The sequence below is a fragment of the Oryzias melastigma genome, linkage group LG23, assembly GCF_002922805.2.
Source record: "Oryzias melastigma strain HK-1 linkage group LG23, ASM292280v2, whole genome shotgun sequence".
NCBI lineage: Eukaryota > Metazoa > Chordata > Actinopteri > Beloniformes > Adrianichthyidae > Oryzias > Oryzias melastigma.
In genome coordinates this window covers 6,561,288-6,582,750 of record NC_050534.1, presented here as the reverse complement: position 1 = coordinate 6,582,750, position 21,463 = coordinate 6,561,288, and the positions used below count along the sequence as shown (strand labels likewise).

General features: G+C 38.9%; 1 protein-coding gene across 1 annotated transcript in view; it reads left to right on the top strand.

The window, feature by feature from the left end:
* cerk (ceramide kinase) overlaps positions 1 to 21,463 on the top strand; it is a 48,790-nt gene that overhangs the window by 22,017 nt on the left and 5,310 nt on the right. Inside the window, exons 3-11 of the mRNA XM_024282984.2 lie at positions 51 to 173; positions 3,409 to 3,534; positions 4,180 to 4,246; positions 6,497 to 6,642; positions 11,179 to 11,253; positions 11,439 to 11,591; positions 12,823 to 12,928; positions 13,386 to 13,462; positions 17,970 to 18,178. Of these exons, the coding sequence (XP_024138752.1) occupies positions 51 to 173; positions 3,409 to 3,534; positions 4,180 to 4,246; positions 6,497 to 6,642; positions 11,179 to 11,253; positions 11,439 to 11,591; positions 12,823 to 12,928; positions 13,386 to 13,462; positions 17,970 to 18,178 (1,082 nt within the window). The remainder of the gene's footprint in view (positions 1 to 50; positions 174 to 3,408; positions 3,535 to 4,179; positions 4,247 to 6,496; positions 6,643 to 11,178; positions 11,254 to 11,438; positions 11,592 to 12,822; positions 12,929 to 13,385; positions 13,463 to 17,969; positions 18,179 to 21,463) is intronic.

The window sequence follows — 21,463 nt, the reverse complement described above, 5'->3', positions numbered from 1 at the left end:
ATTTATTAGATTGCTATTTTACATCTTTAATGGATGGTTTTGTTTTGCAGTTTACTATGTGACGAGGACGAAGCATCACCGATGGCGCTGCAGTGAAGCCACGTTTTCCTGCTCCAGTCCGGAACTGTGTGAGCAGTGGATCCAAGTTACAAGGGAACAGCTGTCATTACTCAGTGGGTGTTCTCCTCTCTACTCTGTTGAAAAATGTGATGCCCTTTGGGCTGAGCGACATCTTTGTCAAAATATGTTTAGTCGCCATGAATCATAAAAGACACAAGGCTGTAACTCAAAGTAAAATACATTCAGCTTACGAAAGAAGAATTGCGTAAGTGGTTCTTTAGTACAACCAGAGTCAGAGTCAGGGGAATACGATTTTTATGGACTTAAGGAAACTATAATAGGATCCTACTAGTTCCCTTTTTGATAACTTTAAACTACTGATGTAGAATGGAATATCTACAGTACAGTAAGGTAAATTGTCAAACCAATTATTATGGTTTAGATTATCCTTGAATTGAAATTTACTTTCCTATCTGTGTAGGAACAAAGACCGCAGAATATTCCAGTGTTTGGGTGGTCTGGCCTTGTCCAAATGTTTCATCAGGTTAACAAACAAATACTTTGGTTGTTTTTTGGGTCATTGTAGCTGCAGGGAAATTGAGAAAAACTTTCATCTTTAACCTAAAGTGACATGAAAAAAGATATCTTATATATATTTTATAAGTTTCTTCTTTTGAGCCATTTTTCCTGTTTTTTGTTCTAATTTGAGGCTGCAACAGACTGTTTTCTCTGCTGATCCCTTTGAATGGGGCTCTTGTCTCCACGCAGTGGTTTCCACAGTGGAAACGTGCCTGTTTTTAAATGCAGCGCTCCCCGAGGACTCGGAGATCGAGACTATTAAGTTAGACGGCGCCCTAACCTTAACCTATGAAATGAGTCCATTCCTCAGAGGAATGGCCCCTGATTTGACACTGCACTCACTCAAGTCCCCAGCAATACGCCTGCCAAGTCTATAATTGATCAGAGAAATGGCCATCAAGGCAGTCAGAGAAAAAGGAGATTCCCTGATAAATTGTCACACAGTTGGTCATTTCTTCTTCCGATTTCACATGGGTCTTTTTTTTTTTCTTTTTTTTTTTTGAGCACTTGTGGATCTCCTGATGTCTTACTTCTTTCATTTATAGAAATTCCTATAACTTTCAGAAAAGTGATACGCAGCATCACCGAACATAATTAAAAGGATACATGCAAACAAAATTTAAGGATGAATTATTTAAAATAAATGCATATATTACTCAGTATGCTTCATATATACATCCATTTTCTGAACCTCCTTATCTCTTTTGGGGTCACAGAGTTGCTGGAGCCTATCCAGTTGGGAGAAGGCAGGATACACTTTGGACAGGTCATCAGTCCGGCACAGGGCAACACAACCACAAACGGACATTCACACCAAGGGACAATTTAGAATCATCAATTGACCAATCATGTTTTTGAACTGTGGGGAGAAAATGCAAACTCCACACAGAAAGGACCCAGCTGGGATTTGAACCAGGACTGTGAAAGCTAACCACTGCATACCCACATAGCCCTCTGATTACAATATCAAGACAATACATATCGGGAAGAATGACCACATGGAAAACTGGTAACCTGCCTCCAACTCGTTTGTTGTGGTGAGGAGGACATTGAAAGTATACTAATACAATCCAATAAAGGTGTTTAAATATGCTATCAAAACATAAGAGATATGAACAAACATGGGTGTCTTCTAAGAAGACAATGAAGCATTTTAACTTTAAAACATTAATACTGAAGTAAATTTATGATTCCAGACAAGAAGGGACTAAAAAAACAACTATTTCTTTAAAATATCTTCTATTTAATAGGAGATATCAATGAATGTCTATGAGAACTAGACCCATAGAAAGGGCCTTACTACTGGCACCCACCAAATGAAGTCAATTCAAGCCTAGTTTTTCACAACACAGTCGTCATGATGTTGGAACCAATGAATGTACAGGTAATGAACTTCTCAACCCCTCCCCTTTCATGTTCCAAATAGGAAGTACTGTACTCGCGGCTTGCAAGAAAGCCAAAGTCCCATAGACTTCCATTGAGAAATAGACAGTTATTTCTGTCATTTTATTTATCAGAATAACCATTCTTGCTCTAATGCTTCCTTCTTAACAAGTTTTTTTCCATTCCTAACATTTTTTTAAAGATATGTTTTCTTTATCGCCAGTTATTCAAGTTATAAACTAACCAATTAGATGCCTCAGTAAAAGTATCTGCTCCTCCAATGTTTGATTGACAGATTTCTCTGTCAGTGGGAGGGGTGTGGACTTTGAACAAGCCATAACAAGCTCACCCATGATTGGCGACTGTAGTTCCTCTAAAAATGTAACTCAGACCCACTACAACTAATCACTGTCGGGGGGAGGCAATCGGTTGCAATATGGCGGTAGACGTATCAGGAAGTGAAGGCGAAGGTTCTAGCCGGATTTCGCAAAGGCTGGAGGTAATGCATTTCCTATGGGGGACCTCAACACGTCTCATGTCCAGTTCATAATAACGGTAAATAGTTGGAACCAGACTATGTCAGTAAGAATTGGTTGGAATCGTTACTTCCATAAGAACCATTCTTGCCAGTTAGGAGGCCACACCCCTACCACTCGTAAGCGGACTCTGAAAACATTTCATCATTTCATGTGGTGGCCACCAAGCAATATAGTCAATGGGAGATACTAACAAAAAGATGGGTTTGAGATTAATGAAAGTTTGTTTTTAAGGAACAAATATTAAATGTTTCTTATTTTACATTTCTATTGCAAAACCAGAAGAATATTACATGAGTGGTGGCTACTAATATATAGCAGATTTTTTTATGTTTGCCAGTTTACAAGGAATCTTGATTGAAATCTTTTCCAGCCATTCGGGCAGCTGGGTAAAATGCTCCACTTTGGTTTCACATAAAAGCTAAATATAATGCCGCCCCCTCTGTACCAGTCCGAAATAGGACAGAAGATGGGTTAAACCAATTGAAATTGTCCTCAACAATCAAACAATAACAGTTTAATCATAACTTCCAATGGATTTTGGGCTTGTTGCAAAACAATTTAACCCTCCCTATTCTTCACACTTATTTAGCACTTGATTCCCCACCATTCAATCAACACTTGTTTCTCCTTTCCAGTAAACGTGTAGCTTTTCAGAAAAGGAAGAGGCCCTCAGCTGCAGCACACCCCTCCCTGCATCAGGAGAACGGGTCATTTCTGTCACATTGCATGTTTTTTTTTTTTTGTGGAACTAATCCATTTGAAGGATTTTAGCAAATGAAAACATCATCAAGCAGCTGCATGTTTGAGTGAAAACCTTGATAATCGATGTGGTCTTCTGTTTTTTCAGCCAACCGACCAAAGCGACTGCTGGTATACATTAACCCGTTTGGGGGTAAGAGGCGCGGGAGGCGTATTTATGAGGAGAAGGTGGCTCCCGTGTTTCACCGAGCCGGCATCTTCGCCGATGTGATTGGTGAGTTTTCACCGGTAGCGTTCTGCACCACTTTAAATAAGGAATGCGCCTCTGAGGCCGCCGTATAGATCTCTGTCGCTGCCGTGGCCTTTCACAGCGGCTGAGGAAGCTGGCAAGGGTATGATTTTACCGCTAATGTCTATTAATCATGCCAGCGCCCTAATGAAAGCTGGGATTCTTGATAAGCTTGTGTATCTAAACACATCTATTATTCAGTAAGCGTTTGCTGCAGTTACACTTAGCCAGGAGTATTGATGGTCCTTCAGAATGGAGACCGTTCAATCCGGGCTCTGCAGCTGTGAGCTGCGGGATTGGATTTTTTTTTTTCTGTATTTTTACACGCCGCAAACAGATTTACTGTTGAAATATTGCATTTGAGCCAGGGTGCATTTAGCACGTTCATATTCAAAAGGAGAATGAAGCTGTTTGTAGCACGGCGCCTTCGCCGTTTTCCTCACATCCATCCGCCCAGTGGGGTGCAGCAAACATTTGATGAGTGCACTGCTTTTTCCCCTCCTCTTGTACTTATCAAAGGCCTGTAATAAAACACTTGTTCTTTCAGTCAAGCCACAATAGGTCCACCCCCCCTGTGCATTCCCTTTCATTTTTCCTGCACTAATGTTGCCATTTAATTGGTTTCCACAGTTACAGAGCGTGCCAATCACGCCAGAGACCACTTGACGACGGAGGCCAATCTGGACGAGTATGATGGGTGAGCGCTTTAGCGTGGCAGCTGATGCTTTCAGCCTTCAAACCTCTGACGTTTTGTTGATTTGTCTCGTCATGTTTTTATAAATCAGAATCCTCATACGTCAAATTGTAATCTCTGGATTATCCCGCTGAAGGATCAGTATTTGCCTGGTTTTCAGTAGGAAATGTGAATGAAAATAAATAGAAGTAAAAAAAAAAAAGACAATTCTGAGAGGGTCAAGTTTAGGCTTTAGCATTCTTTATTAAATTACTTTGAGTGCTAAAACCGGTTTCATCTCCCCTCTCATTTGTTACGGTCTAGACCAAGGGTCCACAGCCTGCGGCTCCAGAGACATGTGGCTCTTTTATCTCTCCATGGTGGCTCCTTTGCCAAACATAAAATAAGTCATGGAGACTGCTGACCCAGCCATGTCGACCGTCTGAGTCAGCAGCTCCTGCTAATGGCTGCCTAACCAAAACTACCTCAAGAAAACAAACAAATCTCACAAACTAAGACTACCAAGGTCCAACCCCAAACTAAAATAACAAAACCCAGCAGTGTAAGACTGCTGAGGACAAAGAGGGGAAAAAGAACCAAAATAAATACATTTAAAAAAGTAAAATACCATTTTTTACAGTAAGATTTAGATTAGTTAAATCTATAAATTGATGGCTGAGGTTCACATAGATGATAAACTATGTATGTTTTTACATTCCTGATTAATTAAAGACATCTTGTTTGCTCAACGCTACCTCAAGAATGCACAGATTTGATATGCAAAGCAAACTTTGGTAAAACGTTTGATCTTTCATGAGTTAAAAACATATATAATCTTATGCTGCACAACAATGTACTAGCTGCCCAGAGCTGCACTGAGATGTTTGGCACAGAGCATCTTTTATTTTGAAATAATTTTAAGAAATGCTATGTTCTTTTTACATTTTTGCTTTTGTTCATGGCAAAAATAGACAAAATTAATATTTATTATTTAAAAAAAAAAAGAAAGTCATGAATGCAAATCCAAATTTCTTAATCACTAATTTCTTAAAGACTCTGCGGCTCCTTCTAGGTTTTGATCAGTAGAAAACGAGCCCTAATGGCTCTTTGACTGTTACAGGTTGCCGACCTCTGGTCTAGAGCCAGTCGTCACAAATCAGGGCTTGTCCGGTAATAATTCCCCTTACGGAAGAAAGCGGGTTGTCTACAGGCAAAAAATTTGTAACTTGTATGGGGGTGTGGAGGTGTTCCACACAAGATATTAAAGTCATAGACCGTTCACTGAACCCATAGAGCAAAAATGTTCACGCATATTTTCTAACACTTAACGCGCAAAGGTAAGTAAAGGTAAAATAAGTGAGACGCAAGAGTTTCAGACAGATTTTTTATTTTTTCGACCTCCCCAAACCTTACATGTTCAATTTTGATTACATCCCTTAAAGTGGCCGTAAGAGCCTCAAAGGAACTGCAAGACACACCTGTTCTCCCTTCAAGATTCAGCCACTGTTGTCTATGACCCTCCACCGTCCCAGACAACCTGATAACCTACGACACCCAAATGGATCAACCCCTCTATAAAATTAAGATAGAATGTAAATCTGCATGGCTTTGTATCACTTTAATATCATCAGATAATAATCTCAATTCTGAGCTGTTCTAATTATACTAAGTAAGACTTCAAGAAATAGAAATTTTCTATCTTTAGTGACAAAACAAATTGAGACCAAATCAGTACAAAGAGATGCTAATATTTTGCCACATGTTTCGTTTCCATCTGTCCGCAATATTCATTTTTTCACTATGCCCATTGTGTCAAATCAAAATCCCTCACAAAAATCAAGGCCAAAGTGGGAGGGCCCGGAAAATGCGAAGGGCTTTTTCTCTCCTGCTGAGAGCCTCGGCGTTTCTGCTTCTATTCATCGCATATTTGCTACACCAGACGCAGGGTTAAAGTCCATTATGCTTTTACTCTGCAGTTCATATTTTATAGATCCATTTCTGCCGCTTTTCAGTAAGAAGCGAGAAGCTGTAATGTCTCATGGCACAGCGTGATATTCTTACTTATTGTAGAGCTTCACAGCTGCCCTCCTTCATTATTGTCAAGGTTTTCTCGCGCTGTAGTTATTTCTCTCGTGGATTTGTGCCTTTTTGCAAACACATGTACATGTAACTTAACTCATTAAGCAGCAGCCAAGCAGGGCTTTTTTTCTTTTCTTTTTTACTGGGAACAATCCTCAACAAACTGACTTGTGTTGATTTATTTTGTGTCTCCAGGGTGGTTTGTGTGGGTGGAGATGGGATGTTCAGTGAGATTCTACACGGATTGGTAGCCAGGACCCAAACCGACAACAAGGTGGACCAGAACCGACCCGATGCTGAACTAAAGTCATGCATGCTACGCATAGGAATCATTCCAGCAGGTGAGCCAGTCGGTGTTCTTCTAAACACACAGCAACTTACGAGGATCAAAGGAACCCAGACCACATGTTGCATGTTAAGAAACGCTCGGATAAACAACAACATAGCTCACATTCCATCATAGTACTGTTCACCGACAAAAGTACACGCTTGATTTTAGATCGTATTGATTCATCATAGTAAATGATTTCATGCCTGGCTCCTCCAAAATGTGATCTCTAGTCTTAAAAGTTTATTTTCTCAAAAAAAAATAAACAAGTATGAAGTCAAATTTTAGGTATGTAGACAACAAGTCTTGGAGCAAATCTCAAGGAGCTGACTTCAAAGGCAAGCGTCTAGTCTGTACAAGTTAAGCGCCTCGTCTTGTTTTAAGCCTAAAGTCTCGAGTCTCTAAAGGATATCTGATGTCAATTCTCAATCTTAAAAGAATGAATTTCAAGGCTAATATTACATTTCTAAAATCTTCAACTCCAAAAGTAAAGTCTCATTTCTTTATGGAATGAGTACCAAGTCTCCACGTTTTTATACTAAGTCTCTGCATGGTATAAGTAAAAAATCAGTAAGTGTTTCTGGAATTAATCCAAAGCACAGATTATTTATGGAATGATTACCAAGTCTTTATGGAATGATTACCTAGTCACAGAGTCTTTATGGAATGAATCCCTGGCACAAAGTATTTATGGAATGATTACCATGTCACCAAGTCTTTATGGAATGAGTGTCTAGTCACCAAGTCTTTGTGGAATAAGGAAAATGTCACTTAGTCTTTATGGAATGAGTACCAAGTCTCCAAGTCATAATGAAACGAGTATAAAGTCTTCAAGTCTTTATGGAATGAATCCTATTCAGAAAATATTTATGGAATCAGTACGTATTCACCAGGCCTTTATGGAATGAGCACCTAGTCACCAAGGGCTTATAGAATGATTACCAAGTCACTAAGTCTCTAGGTAATGAGTACCATCACTGAGTATTTATGGAATGAGTTCCGAGTCTTTATGGAATAAATCTCAGGAACAAATTATTTATGGAATGATTACCAAGTCACCAAGTCTTAATGGCATAAGAACCAAGTCACCAAGCCTTTTTGGAATGATTAACAAGTCACTTGGTCTTCATGCAATGAGTACCAAGTCTTTAGAAAACGAGTACAAAGTCTTCAAGTATTCATGGAATGAGTCCCATTCAGAAAATATTTATGGAATCAGTACTTATTCACTAAGCCTTTATGGAATGAGTACCTAGTCACCAAGTGTTTATAGAATGATTACCAAGTCACTAAGTCTCTAGGTAATGAGTACTGTCACTGAGTCTTTATGGAATGAGTTCCGAGTCTTTATGGAATAAATCTCAGGAACAAATTATTTATGGAATGATTACCAAGTCACCAAATCTTAATTGCATAAGAACCAAGTCACCAAGCCTTTATGGAATGCTTAACAAGTTACTAAGTCTCTATTTAATGAGTACCAACTCACTGAGTCTTTATGGAATGAGTACCTAGTCACCCAGTGTTCATAGAATGATTACCAAGTCACTAAGTCTCTAGGTAATGAGTACCAAGTCAATGAGTCTTTATGGAATGAGTTCCAAGTGTTTATGGAATAAATCTCAGGAACAAATTATTTATGGAATGAGTACCTAGTCACCAAGTCCTAATGGAAAATGTTCCAACTCTTCAAGTGTTTTCATTTATTGGTTTTATCTTATTAAAGTTTACATTTACACAGTACACAAAATTATTCATAGTCTGTCTCTCTTTTGGAAGAAAATAAAGATATTTGTTGTGTATTTTTCATTCTGTCATAGCTTTCATTATGCTATATATTTTCTGTAGGTCTAGCGCCTTTATTGCTCCATTAACTCAAAGACTTTACCTATAAAGAAACCCTATGATTCCCTCATGAACAAACACTTGGCAGTATAAAAGAAGCTTTGTCCTATTGGCTTGGGGCTCATTTTTGTCAGCTTCATCCCCTTTTTTAGATGTTTTTACTTAAAAAAAACGGTGCCTCTCAATTACTGAAATGTAATCCGTGAATTTCCTTTGAAGCCTCGTGTTTCTCCACCTCACCACACCAGGACCTTGTGTGCCAAGCTTCAGACATGAACTCATTAGTTATTCTTGTTTGTTTGACAAATCCTTTTTCCACCACTTTTAGCTCATAATCTGAGCAGGAATGTCAGCAAATCCCAACACAATGAAATACTGAAAGTAGATTATGTCAAATTGAAAATGGTGTTGATCAAAGGTCTGCTGTCAGATTCAAAGGGATTTTTTTTTATATTTCACGAGTTGCAAATAACAGTTTTGGAACAGAGCTACTATAAAAAGCACTGGAGCTCCATTGTCATTGTGGTGGTGTAGATGATCTAACTGACAGGGCGCTCTCACGGGAAAAACATTTTGAGGGAAATCCGGATAAAAAAGTGGAGCTTCTCTGCTGAGAATAAGCTTTGTGAGCGTTTTCTCCTCTGAATTTGCCATCGGGCTACAGCACACGAGTTACTTAAGGGGAATAAAACATGGAGCATCAAGCCACTGAACATTATTGAGCATCTGTGCGTGCTAGTTTTAGCCGTTTAAAGTGGGCTGGCTTACACAGAGAAGCTTCAAATAGTAGCGTAATGTCAGCGTTTTTTAGGGTCAGCAGAGGAGTCGCCTCTGCAGGGCTGTCGGGAACTGTCGCAAGCAGTTCAGACGGGATTACGAGGCTCAAAGGAGTGGAAGCAAAGGCCACATAAGAGATATTCATGGAGAGCTGGAGAAAGCAAGTTAGGGAGCTCATCTTCATACTCATCAAAGTGTCCATCTCCGAGTGACAGGACTGTTCTCCCCTGTCACGCTTCTCTGAGCCAGCTCAAAACATCACTGGTTAGATTCCTCTCGCTCTTCTTTCTCTCCATCTTTTATCAGGGCAGGAGCTCTGTATTGCCACTTGAAGATGATCAAAGTTGAGCAGATAGGTCTGAAATTACACCGCCGGGGCCACAGAAAGAGAGATGGAGCCTTATTACCTTTCAAGTTGAGAAATTTAATATCAAACTCAACATTTTTCACAAAGCAGGGATGCCTCTTATCCTTCATCTGTTAGCTGAAGAAAGACGATCCAGGGGTTCAAAGCGATTACTTAGCTTTACGACTGCACCCTCCTTCGCTTCAGCTTAAGAAAATCATTTCATTTATTCATTCTAAAAGACACTTACCCTTTACGTTGCCAGATTTATACGAGTTTTTTTAATTGCAAAGAAGTTATTAAATCCATTGCATACACAGTACTATTTTTGTTTGTGTGCGAGGCTTTTAGAAAAAAAAAAAAAAGATGTAAGGACTGCGGAAAATTTCCGACAATTGACAAACTTTCTTTGTGCAGAAGCTCCCAGGAAAACATCAATGACATCAGATAAAACTTGTCAAACCAGTGCTGATACACCAAAATACTCAGAAATATGACAAAGCGTCAAAGTACAGCGCAAGCCTCGCTTCCTTGGAAGTGTTTCTTGGAAGAGTTTTTCAACCTTTCACCTGATTTTTCGTGACCTTATCAATAGGTTTATTTAAGTTCACTCACTACTTCCTGTTTCAGAATCTAAGATTTCAAATCTAGTGCCCTGGGTTTTGTTCAGAAGTCTGCAAAGAGTCAGTGTGCATCATCGCTAACTAGATAGACAAGACTGCAATGCATTGTGTTTTAATGATTTGTCTTTTGAACATTTTGAAAAGAAACTGCTAAAGGGATTGGATAGAGATTACCTGTAACAGAACTTTTGGCAAAAAAAAACAAAAAAAAACAAGTAGCTAGCACATGACCAAATAACGCTAAATTCAGGGTGTTGGATAGTCCCGCACTATTTAGTCGTTTGAGGATTAGGGAGTGGTGACGGAATTCATACAGACATATGTTTTTCTAGCCCAAACTATATTTTGCATTTCATGTTTTTAAAATAAAATTAAAAATCATAGCATCTTATTTTCAAAGCTAATTTTACATGGTTATCCGACTAGCATGCTAACTTAATGCTAGAGAATGAGATATAGTTTATAGTGTATTTTATTATTTAGTTTTTTTATTTTTATATTTGAGCGGTTTCCACTTGACAATATACAATAACTAAAATCACATACATTTTTTTTTTGTTTGTTTTCAAAGAAAACATACATGTAGACATTGAAATTTTTGCTAGCTAACATAAAACATGCTAGCTAACAGTCTGTGTTGTTTCTCATTTTTAAATTCCTTAACAAAGTAATGGTTTTTAAATATTACCTTAAGGTTCAAATTCTTCAAGCTAACACAACTCATTTTTCTCCAACATTTTCTAAACATTGTAAGAATTTTAGCAATCCAATGCTAGGTTTAGCATTTAGCTTAAAAACATGACTGCAATGTCACAGGTTCAAAAGTTCACATTTGTGACCATTTTTTTTTTCATTTTTCATAGTTTACAAACAGAAAATATTCACAACAAGTTGGAACTAAAACTTTGCATCATGTGTAAATGTCTGACTCACGCTTTGTTTTTCTTTTCCCCTGCAGGGTCAACCGATTGCATCTGCTTTGCCACTGTTGGAACAAATGACCCAGTCACGTCTGCTTTACACATTATCATTGGTGAGTGCTGGAAGACAGACAACAAATAACTTCCAGCATGTGCTCTTTATCTGAGAGCTCAAACGTCTCTTATCTGATTTGAGGAGTTTGCATAAGCAGCTTTTGAACCACTGCCGGTTTTTGCTCTGTCTGTAGGTTTTTGCATACCACAATAACACTGATGTTTTCCTCGTTCACTTCAACAGGTGATTCCCAGCCAATGGATGTGTGTTCTGTTCACCACAATGACGTCTTTCTGAGATACTCAGTCTCATTGCTTGGGTACGGTTTCTATGGAGACGTGCTGGCAGACAGCGAGAAGAAGAGATGGCTCGGTCCTGCTAGATATGACTTATCAGGTATGTCAGCTATTATTTAAAGAACACATCCACCTGGACTGTTTTTTTTTAGCTTTTCCCTCAATGCTAAGCTAGCCTTCAAGGTTACTGGCCTCTCACAGCCTTTGTTTAACGTGAGCTCGGCTGCAGTTCATAGTGGAGCTTCCATTCGGGGCTCATACTTGGGAGGATTAAAGATATAAATTGAGCCCACAGCCTTGGGCTTGTAGATTTCAGTGCCTCCGTGGTGAGACCAACAAGTCCGCGAACACGTTTTCCTTTTTCAAACTCATAAATATTGGCTCTCATAAGGTGTTTAAAGGAGCTGCTTGATATGAGATGTTAAATCACGTAAAATTAAACTGGGGCCAACAGAACAGCAGAAGATAACTCACTATCAAATAAGAGGTCTTTTCTTTAAAACTTGTCTACCAGAGTAGGCAAAATAAACCAAGTAAATTAGTGCTATTTATTAATAATTGCCTTTTTTTTTACTCATGGCCTCTTTCTTATCTGCTAAGAGGAAGGAATTGAACTCTTTAAAATTAGAGATGTTGCGACAAGAAATAGCAAACGCTCTTCAAACTCTTGTCTGTTAGCAACAGGGGTGCTTAAACTTTTTGCAAAGAGGCTCAGATTTGATGAGGTGAAAATGTCTGATGTCCAACCATTCCACCTAACATTCTTTAAACTATTTTATTAACATTAAATTTGTATACTTTTTATTTCTTCACATAGAAAACAAAACATTTAAATAGTTTTTTTAACCAAAAATGCTGTAAGTTTTTCACAATGTTTATTCCTAGTTAGTTTGTCTGGTTATCTCTTCATATAGTCTCTTGGGGTATTTGGCAGACAAAGTTGTTTCATATTTCACAAAAAATATATTCCAATCTGCAAATTTCCCCTCACTGTTCGTTTTTATTTCCTGCAGACATTTTAGAAATGAGCTAGAAAGTGTCACAAGAGTCACAGAACATTATCGCAGGCTTACAACAGCTTAAAACATAATTTAGCCAACCACAATCAAGAAATTGTGTCCTTAATTCTAGAAAATGCATGAAGCAGCATATTACTGATTTTATGAAAGGAGCTCACAGGCCGGTGGAAATTCAAACACAGGCCGCTCCTACCCTACAGGCCACACTTTGGACATGCCTGGTTTACTCATAACATAGTTCTGTGGCTGAGAAAACAGCTTTGCCCCGATACACAACACTTTATGTCTTCATAAGTTGTGTTTTTGTTGCAGGGGTAAAAGCTTTCCTGTGTCACAATCACTATAAGGGCACTGTCTCCTTCCTGCCCGCTGAGGACAACCTGGGGCATCCGAGGGACAAGCTGCAGTGTCGATTTGGGTAAATAAAATAGATTCACAAACATTTTTTTTTTATTTTCTTGTAATGTTTTACCTCAATTGGCAGATGTACACCTGTCTTAACTGGAGAAGTTTGTTTATTTAAAGGACTGAGTCGACGTTCTGGCTCAAGACATTATTTAGCAATTTTTACTGGAGCTGAAAACTATTATTCTATAAAATGACAGCTTATTTTAGCACAGCAAATGGTATGATAATGCGCCAAAAGACCTTTTTAGCTGCCAACTTCTCCACAAAAAAAAAAAAAAAAAAAAAAAAACACTGCAAATATGTAAATAGCTGGAAACAGCCTTCAGGCCAGTTTAAGATAAACTGAACATTTTCATTCTAATGAAGGATTTCAGCTTGTTAACGTCTAGAATGTCAGCAAGGCTCGTGATTCAGTGATTGTTAAACCAAAAAAACAACAAAAAAAAAGGTTATTGCTGGTATTTCAGGTGCAGCATCTGTCAGCACAAGCAGTCATCAAAGGACAAGCTCCGGGAGACGGCAGACGAGGAGACGGCTGCTGAAGGTACGAGTTTGGCTTCGTTATTTGAAAATGCCTCCTTAATCAGAAGGAGAGGCATTCTCTCCTTCCTCTGCCTCGTTATCTGCTCATTTGTCTGTTTTGAAAACCGTGCCACACTTTTGAGAAGTGTGGAAATGATCATTTTTAGAGTGTGGAGTTTGAGAATGTCGATAAAAAAAAAGAAAAACTCCACAATTGATTTGCATTTTTCTCATATTTTTGGTTGAGTGTCTGAGAGTAAACAAACCATCATAATGTCCTCTGCTAACTTTGCTTTATCACTATTGTCAATATCTTTCTTTGTTTAAAGCAGAAAGTTCTTGATGAGACCTTTTCATTTTAAAAAATGTATTAAGGGCTCATTGACTGTATGTGAGAACTGGACTGGGTGACCCCTCTACCATTCCAAACAGGAAGTACCTGCTGGCACCTAGAAGCTGAAATCCCATAGACTTCTAAAGAGAAATAAACAGTTTTTATTCAGTCATTGTGTTTGTCAGAATAACTATTCTTTCTCTGATGCATTTTTAATCTATTTTATTTCTTTATTACAAGTTATTCAAGTTATAAACTGACCAATCAGAGGCCTCAGAGAAAGGATGTGATCTCACGTTTAACGTTACAAATGTTTCGACCCTTCTTTCAAGTGGCAGATTGGTGAGGGTGGTTGCCATAGAAACGTTGACTCAGACGGATTCGGACCAATCACTGCTTGCTGACAAAATCTGGTTCCAATAAGGCGGGGTTCATATCACACAATATTTGTAAATGAATTGACTTTAGTTGGAGCTGGGAGAAAGCCATTTTCCAGGTCTCATATACAGTCAATAAATGGGCGGCATTGTTGTGTAGTGGCTAGCACTCTGTCTTAAAGCAAGAAAGTCCTGGTTCAAATCCCAGCTAGGTACTCTCTGTGTGAAGTTAGCATGTTCTCTCCGTACCATTGACATAAATAGAGATGGACAAAGCAAGGCTGTGACGTCACCAATAAAAAAATGCCTTACCTCCAGTTCCAAGGAAATTAAGTCAATTCAGATGACATTTTGGGATCAGACGACGTTAGTAAGCAGTGATTGGTCCGAGTCGGTCTGAGTAATCATTTCTATGGCAACTACTCTTGCAAATCAGGAGTGAGTTTGTTGGAAAACCACACCCCTTCCACTGAAAGCAGGTTAGGATACAATCTGCCACTCAAACGCTTCAAACATTTGAGGTGGGGGCCAAATAAATGTAAAAAAAAAGGCTTTATTAGACTGAACTCAAAAATATATATTTGAAAAGGGATTAGGCAGAAGCCAATGCTTACTATTAATCTGCCTACTTTCCTATATTAATCCTCAATATTCCACATTTTTATCTTTTTTTCTTTTTCTAAAATCAACATTTCACAGTAAATCATGTCATATTTTTTATTCTAAATTGTCCCTAGATGTGAATGAGGTTGTGTGTTTGTGTCACGGTGAACCCCGCCTTCATCAAACACTAGCTGGGATAGGCTCCAGCAACCCCATGACACTGAAAGAGATTCAGCTTGTTTGGACAATGGATGGTATAATAGGAAGACGTCTTTCTGCATTTTTAATTCGAAAACCTCTGCATTTTTGGGGATCTGGGCTTTCCCTGCAGACTGGAGTTCAGAAGCTCCACCTCTTGATCCCTCAGACCTTTAATGTCCTCGCCGCAGCGACTCCCGTTCCTGTCCACCCGAGCGTTCTCTGCCTCCTCTGAGCTGTTTGTTTTCCTCCCTTCTTTAATTAGCTTCCTGATGTTAAATTCCCGTTTTCCCGTCATCGTCTGGATATCAGGGACTGCGTGTTCCAGTCTCTGTTTTTATTGCTCGTATGAAGATGAAAGCGAGCAGAACCTGTTTGTGTGTGTACGCAGCGTGACAGACTCATGCTAATTTAGCTCCGATTGTGTATGTGTGTGTTTTGTTTTGGGGTTTTTTTCCTACGCATTTGTGTGTGCGTCTTTCTGTCTGCTGAGGGAAATGGCAGACTACTGCTAAATCAATGAGGCACAACACTCTCCATCTCCACAAATGAGCCGTTCTGTTCAGCAAAAGCAAACAGTCATTTGGAGAAATCCTCCTGCCGCAGAGCCGGCGCTCCACAGTCGTTCTTTCTGCTTTTATTCTTTCCAAAGAGCGATTTTAATCACCGCTCACCAATCGCAATTTCGTTGGTTTGTCGTACGCTCAGCCGGCTTGTCGTCACTTGTTATCCTCTAAGTTTGCTTTGCCAAATGACGGAGGGAAAGGTAATGTATGTTTGCTCTCAGAGATCACATAATATTCCCAGTGAGGTGCTCAGAACCGGCCCGGTGCTAATTTGGACTCCGCTGCCTACAGCGTCCCCCTGATGACTGTCACCGTGGCGACAGGCAGCTGCCGTCCCGCAGGCAACTTTGCCAATAACAAGTAAACAGCAGACTAATCTTGCAGGAACTGAGTCACGGTTTACCAAGCAAAACCGTCGCTTGAGACTGACGCTCGTATGTGCAGGAGATCAGGACAAACCTGTCGGAAAGTTGCAAAAAAAAGGGTGACACAGCAAGAAACTTTCTCCACTTCCTGCGTCTTAATCTCAAAGGACCTTCATCGGCGTCTCCGCTGATCTGTGACCAGCCGGAAAAGTAATCCCAGAAGCTAAACACTGAGAGAAAAAAGCTGAATTCATTCACGCAGCAGCCAAGGCCAATTATTCCAAGCTTTACACCAACATCAGGTAAATGATCAGCTTCTTCAGTGGATGTCAAAAGAAGTTTAAAGCAAAGAGGACAGAGGTGTGACTAATGAAGCTTCACTCACTCCAGGCTGCTGAATGAACCTACTCAGCATTACTCCATATTTGCTTCCATCTACGTTAATTCCATGAGGAGCGCACTTCAACTGTTAACAGATGAACTCTTCAACTGCTATTTCTGCTTTAATAAATGTTTTAAGCTGTTCAGAGGGTCAGAGTAAAAAACAAAAGAAGAAAAAGACCCACTCTAATGAAAGTGGGGTTTTTAACATGTTCTTGACATATATTGACAAAGTCAAGCCAAAAACTACATTTTTGAGTATTTCTTTATTCTAATTGTGGTGAATCATGAGTAGACAAAAACAAAAACGTGGTTTTGTCTCTTCAGTTCTGTCAATGCTAAGTAACATTCATAGATGTTGCTAGAATTAAAAAATAAGTCTTATTTTGTTCCAACTATATTAAAATCAAACAAAAACTAGACATATAGCATTATCTGCAGTAATGCCAATGTGAATGCTGTAAGCCACATGTGTCAAAGTCAAGACCCGAGGGCCGGATCAGGCCCTCCAGATCATTTTATTTTGGTCCGATGTTATCTTGCGCTTATTTCTAACTCATATAATTTTGACAAAATATATTTTTATGGAGAGTAAAATATTGTTTATGATTTAAGTTAATTTATTCTGGAATAATATTCCTGCCTGTTTGCATTCATATTTTTTGTTAAAAAGTTTTAACATTTTAGTTTTAGGGTGTTCTATACATTGTTATCTTGTTAGGTCCGCAAACTAAAATGTGTTTTGTTCTGTGCGATTGAGTTCGACACCCCTGTTGTAAGTTGAATGTGGCCGCTGAAGATGCAAGAGTTAATAGCTGAAAATGCTGAAACTGATGGACTAAGTGCCAAAGCTGGTAGCTTGCCAAAATATTAGCTAAATGCTAAATTAGCAAAAAAATGGAAAGATTCTAATTTTGACTAAGCAGCAAGCACAATGCAAAAATATTATCTTAACATCAAATTAGCCTAAAAATGTGGAAAAATGTCTAAATTAGACAAAAAAGTGAAAAGATTTTTAATTTTGACTAAGCAGCTAGCATAATGCTAAAATATTAGCTAAATGCTATATTAGCCAAAAAAGTGAAAAGATTTCTAATTTTGACAAAACAGCTAACATAATGCTAAAATATTAGCTTAACCCCAAATTAGCCTAAAAAACTGGAAATAAGTCTAAATTAGCCAAAAAAGTGAAAAGATTTATAATTTTGACTAAGCAGCAAGCATAATGCTAAAATATTAGCTAAATGCTATATTAGCCAAAAAACTAGAAATATTTCTAATTTTGACAAAACAGCTAGCATAACGCTAAAATATTATCTTAACTTCAAATTGGCCTAAAAAACTGGAAAAATGTCCAAATTATCCAAAAACAGCTAGCTTGTTGCTAAATTAAAAGGTAAATTCCAAATTAGCCACAAAAAACATTAGTTGTTGAACATTCAAAGTTTGAATGTTGGTTCTTGCAGAAGTTTGCAGAAGTTAATAGGTTTCAAAGTGCACAAAGTTTTTCAAGGATTTGAAAAAAAAATTTCTTTTATTTCCTATCAGGCATATTTTGCTCAATATTAAAAAAATATATATATAAAGTTTATATATAGGTACAGAAAGGAGCAGAAGAATCTCGTATGAAAAAACATTAATACAAAACATCATTCTATGTTTACTCACGTCCATATGTGTTCATGTGCTTCTCTCTGTGTTGCAGTCAGCAGCAGCAGCAGCTGGAAGGTGATCTGCGGGAAGTTCATCGCCATCAACGCAGCCAACATGAGCTGCGCCTGCCCCCGCAGCCCCAAAGGCCTGTCGCCCTCCGCTCACCTGGCCGACGGCTCCGCAGACCTGATCCTGGTTCGGAAGTGTTCCCGTCTGGACTTCTTCCGACACCTTCTCCGACACACCAACACAGACGATCAGGTGGGCCTGGAGCTGTGATAATATAGTGTCAAATCTTCCTGGTTGTAGCAGAACTCGGATCAACTGGAATAAATGGAAGTGGTTTAGCGGGATAAAAGAAGTCGTCTGAGGCGTTTGATCTCAGAAGCTTCTGCTCATCAATCAGCATGCAGGTGATTTTAAAGCAGGTTTCACTCCTGCTGTTTTGGCACCTGACTCTGCTGACTCCACTCCATTTTCTGCCCACGGTTCGGCTGAGTTCAAATGCTTCATTCCCCCCGCGCCTTCCCACGTTTCATAAATAACCTCCACCGTGATCCGGAGAGGCTCCGGTAATCGCTGCATCAGGGAAATGCTGGATGGGGGGGGCAGGCCTCCACCAAACTAAAGCTCACAGCCGAAAAGTAGAAGCATCACAGAGGAGTCAGATGTTTAGAAAGGAAGTTTCATCTGCAGGATGTAAGATCTGAATGGATCTAAGCTTAATAGATCTATAATCGATCCATGAAAGTAGAGATCGATCTAAGCATAAAGCTAAAGTCCGCTAGCTTGATACCAACGTTTAATGGAATTTCCTTTAGGATGGCTAATGCTAACGCAGGGTTAACCTAAACATACATTAATGACTAAATGAACATCTTTATAAACTCACAGGCATGAATTTTCCAAACTTTTTTAAGGACATATTTTGGTCTAAAACAAGATTTATACATCTTACTTCCGGGTTGGAAAAGAGTTTACGTTAATGGTTCACTTTCAGCTTATCCCTTTCGGGGTCGCCACAGCGTAACAGCACCCAGTGTTTCGCATCAGTGATTTGGCTGAGTTTTTTTACGCCGGATGCCCTTCCTGACTCAACCCTGTACTTGAGGGGCACAGGGACCCAGTTAGGCAGCAGCGTCAAGGGTCTTGCCTAAGGACCCAATCTGGGTGGGGATTAGTGGACAACCCTGGGAATCGAACCCAGGGCTTCTGCGTTGCCAGCCCTTCACCTAGCCCACTGAGCCACCCAGCCACTAAAAGAGTTTACGTTAATCAGGTGCTAAAAGTACAATATGATCATATATATATATATGGATATAGTTGGGTGTAGTTGTAAAGTTATTCTTAGGCCCGTAAAATTGCATCAATATTGCTCGACATTTTTGTTGCACTTGTAATGTTAGCTTGGGGCTAGAAGAGGCTGTAAGATAGCAGGAGAGTGTAAACTAAGGGATGATGGGATATCAGCAGAGGCTTACTTCCGGGCTTACAGTCCCACCCACAGTTCAGAGGCAAATTTCGAGTGAATTCCAGCCAATTTGTTCAAACTATGTCCTAGAAAACAACACTTTTTTTTTGTTGCCCTATAAATGACAATATCTCAACTAAAAGACCACTGGGAAGGCTTTTCCAAGAGATCAAAAGATGATCAGAGCGGGACAAAAAGATCTTAAAACACAAGTTGGATTTAGTAAATCAAGCAGATGTTTGAAGAACGTTGGTCCGTTTAAACTGATGAAGCTCATCTCAATACTTTGTGTAGTTTTATAAACTGTTGCGATCTTAAATCACTATGTCAGTTTGGTAGCAAAATAAATACGACTTTTATATGTAAATAGTTGACTGTCTGCATCCATTAATTGTGTTTTTTTATAAATGACCTTTAAGAAAAGAAATAAAAATCCTGAAATTATTAAAAGTTGCATCACATTAACTGAGGTTGCTCCACATCTCTGCTTCTGTTTTTGATCAGCAAAAGGACTTGATATTTCCTGGACAGGAACAGCTGCTGCTCTCCCTCCCCGCTTGTTGTTTGTGCTTTGATCATTTGTTTGAGGTGCTTCAAAGACAGCAGTGATTGGACTTTACAAGCTTTGTCAGACGTGGAGTGATGCACAGATTCACGCTGCTTTGTAAACATTGTACAAGGCGAGCATTAGCATATAGATTGGACATGATTTTTCACGTGGTAGCTATACTCAAACACAGACGTAACAGGCTAGCATTCGCCTGGAATTTTTCTTTTCCGTCGATCGATCCCTCCGATAGAGAAAAATCTCATTACGCCGTCTCATTGTCTAACAACGGAAGATTTCATCGGCTGTAAAGCGGTGACGGCGGTGGCGTGGTTCATTCCGAGGTTTGACTCCTGGCTGCTTCTTCTTCGCTTGCATCCCAGAAAGGTAAACAACTATGAGGAGGGAGAGTTTGCATCAAAGTTGGGTTGATATCAGCATCTCTGTCCAACCAAGCAGAGCCAGACGAGGAGCGGGGACGGCACTAAGCGTATTCATGGTCTTGTCAGAAAGGCTTTTAGGCACATCGTCCTGCATGAATGCAAAGTGGCTGCAGTCATAAAACGGGCCCCGTGTGAAATAAATGGCTGTCACTCTGCTTTCAGGATGAGACCATGAGATAGAGGGGAAACTGTAAAAAAAAGAAGAAGAAGTGGCTCTTTGTGAAGTTGAAGAAAATAGTGTGGTGGACACAGCTGAGCCTTTTTCTGCCACACAGAGATGAAAGGATTTAGAAGAAGTAATGGCTCCTCTCTTGTTCTTCACTCTTTCTGGGGTCTCACTTCCTGTTCCTTTTTGCAGGGTACTTCTTTTCCTTGAGCCTACAAAGTGGGTGCAGGACCAAGTTTTTATATTTTGGTTATAACTAGCATAAAAACTGATTCAAAGCCTTTACAGGTTTCACTCTATAGTGATTTTTCTGCTCCTTTCCCAACGTTTTTCAGCATGTAAAAACTTAATAACAATTTCAGCGATTTCAGCTTCTACAGAACATTACTGCTTGTCTTTTTTGGTATTCATAAACTTTAGAGTTTTTGAAATATTGAGCAAAATGTGCCCATAGGAAGTCTTTATATTTCTAAATTTAACAAACCTTTAAACATATTCATAGGTTTTAATCTTTTATAGTAATTTTCAAAAAATGTAGCTAATATTTTAGCAACATGCTAACATTTTTGACTAATTTGTTTTCTACAGAGGCTTTTATGAGCTAATTTGAGAAAAGCTAATATTTTAGCAACATGCTAACGTTTTTGACTAATTTGTTATTTACTGAAGCTTTTATAAGCTAATTAGAGTAAAGCTAATATTTTAGCAAGATGCTAACGTTTTTGACTAATTTGTTATTTACTGAAGCTTTTATAAGCTAATTATAGTAAAGCTTTTATTTTAGCAACATGCTAACGTTTTTGACTAATTTGTTATCTGCTGGAGTTTCATAGGCTAATTTAGAGTTTAGCTTTTATTTTAGTAACATGCTAACGTTTTTGACTAATTTAGTTTACAGATAAATTTTAAGCCATTTTGC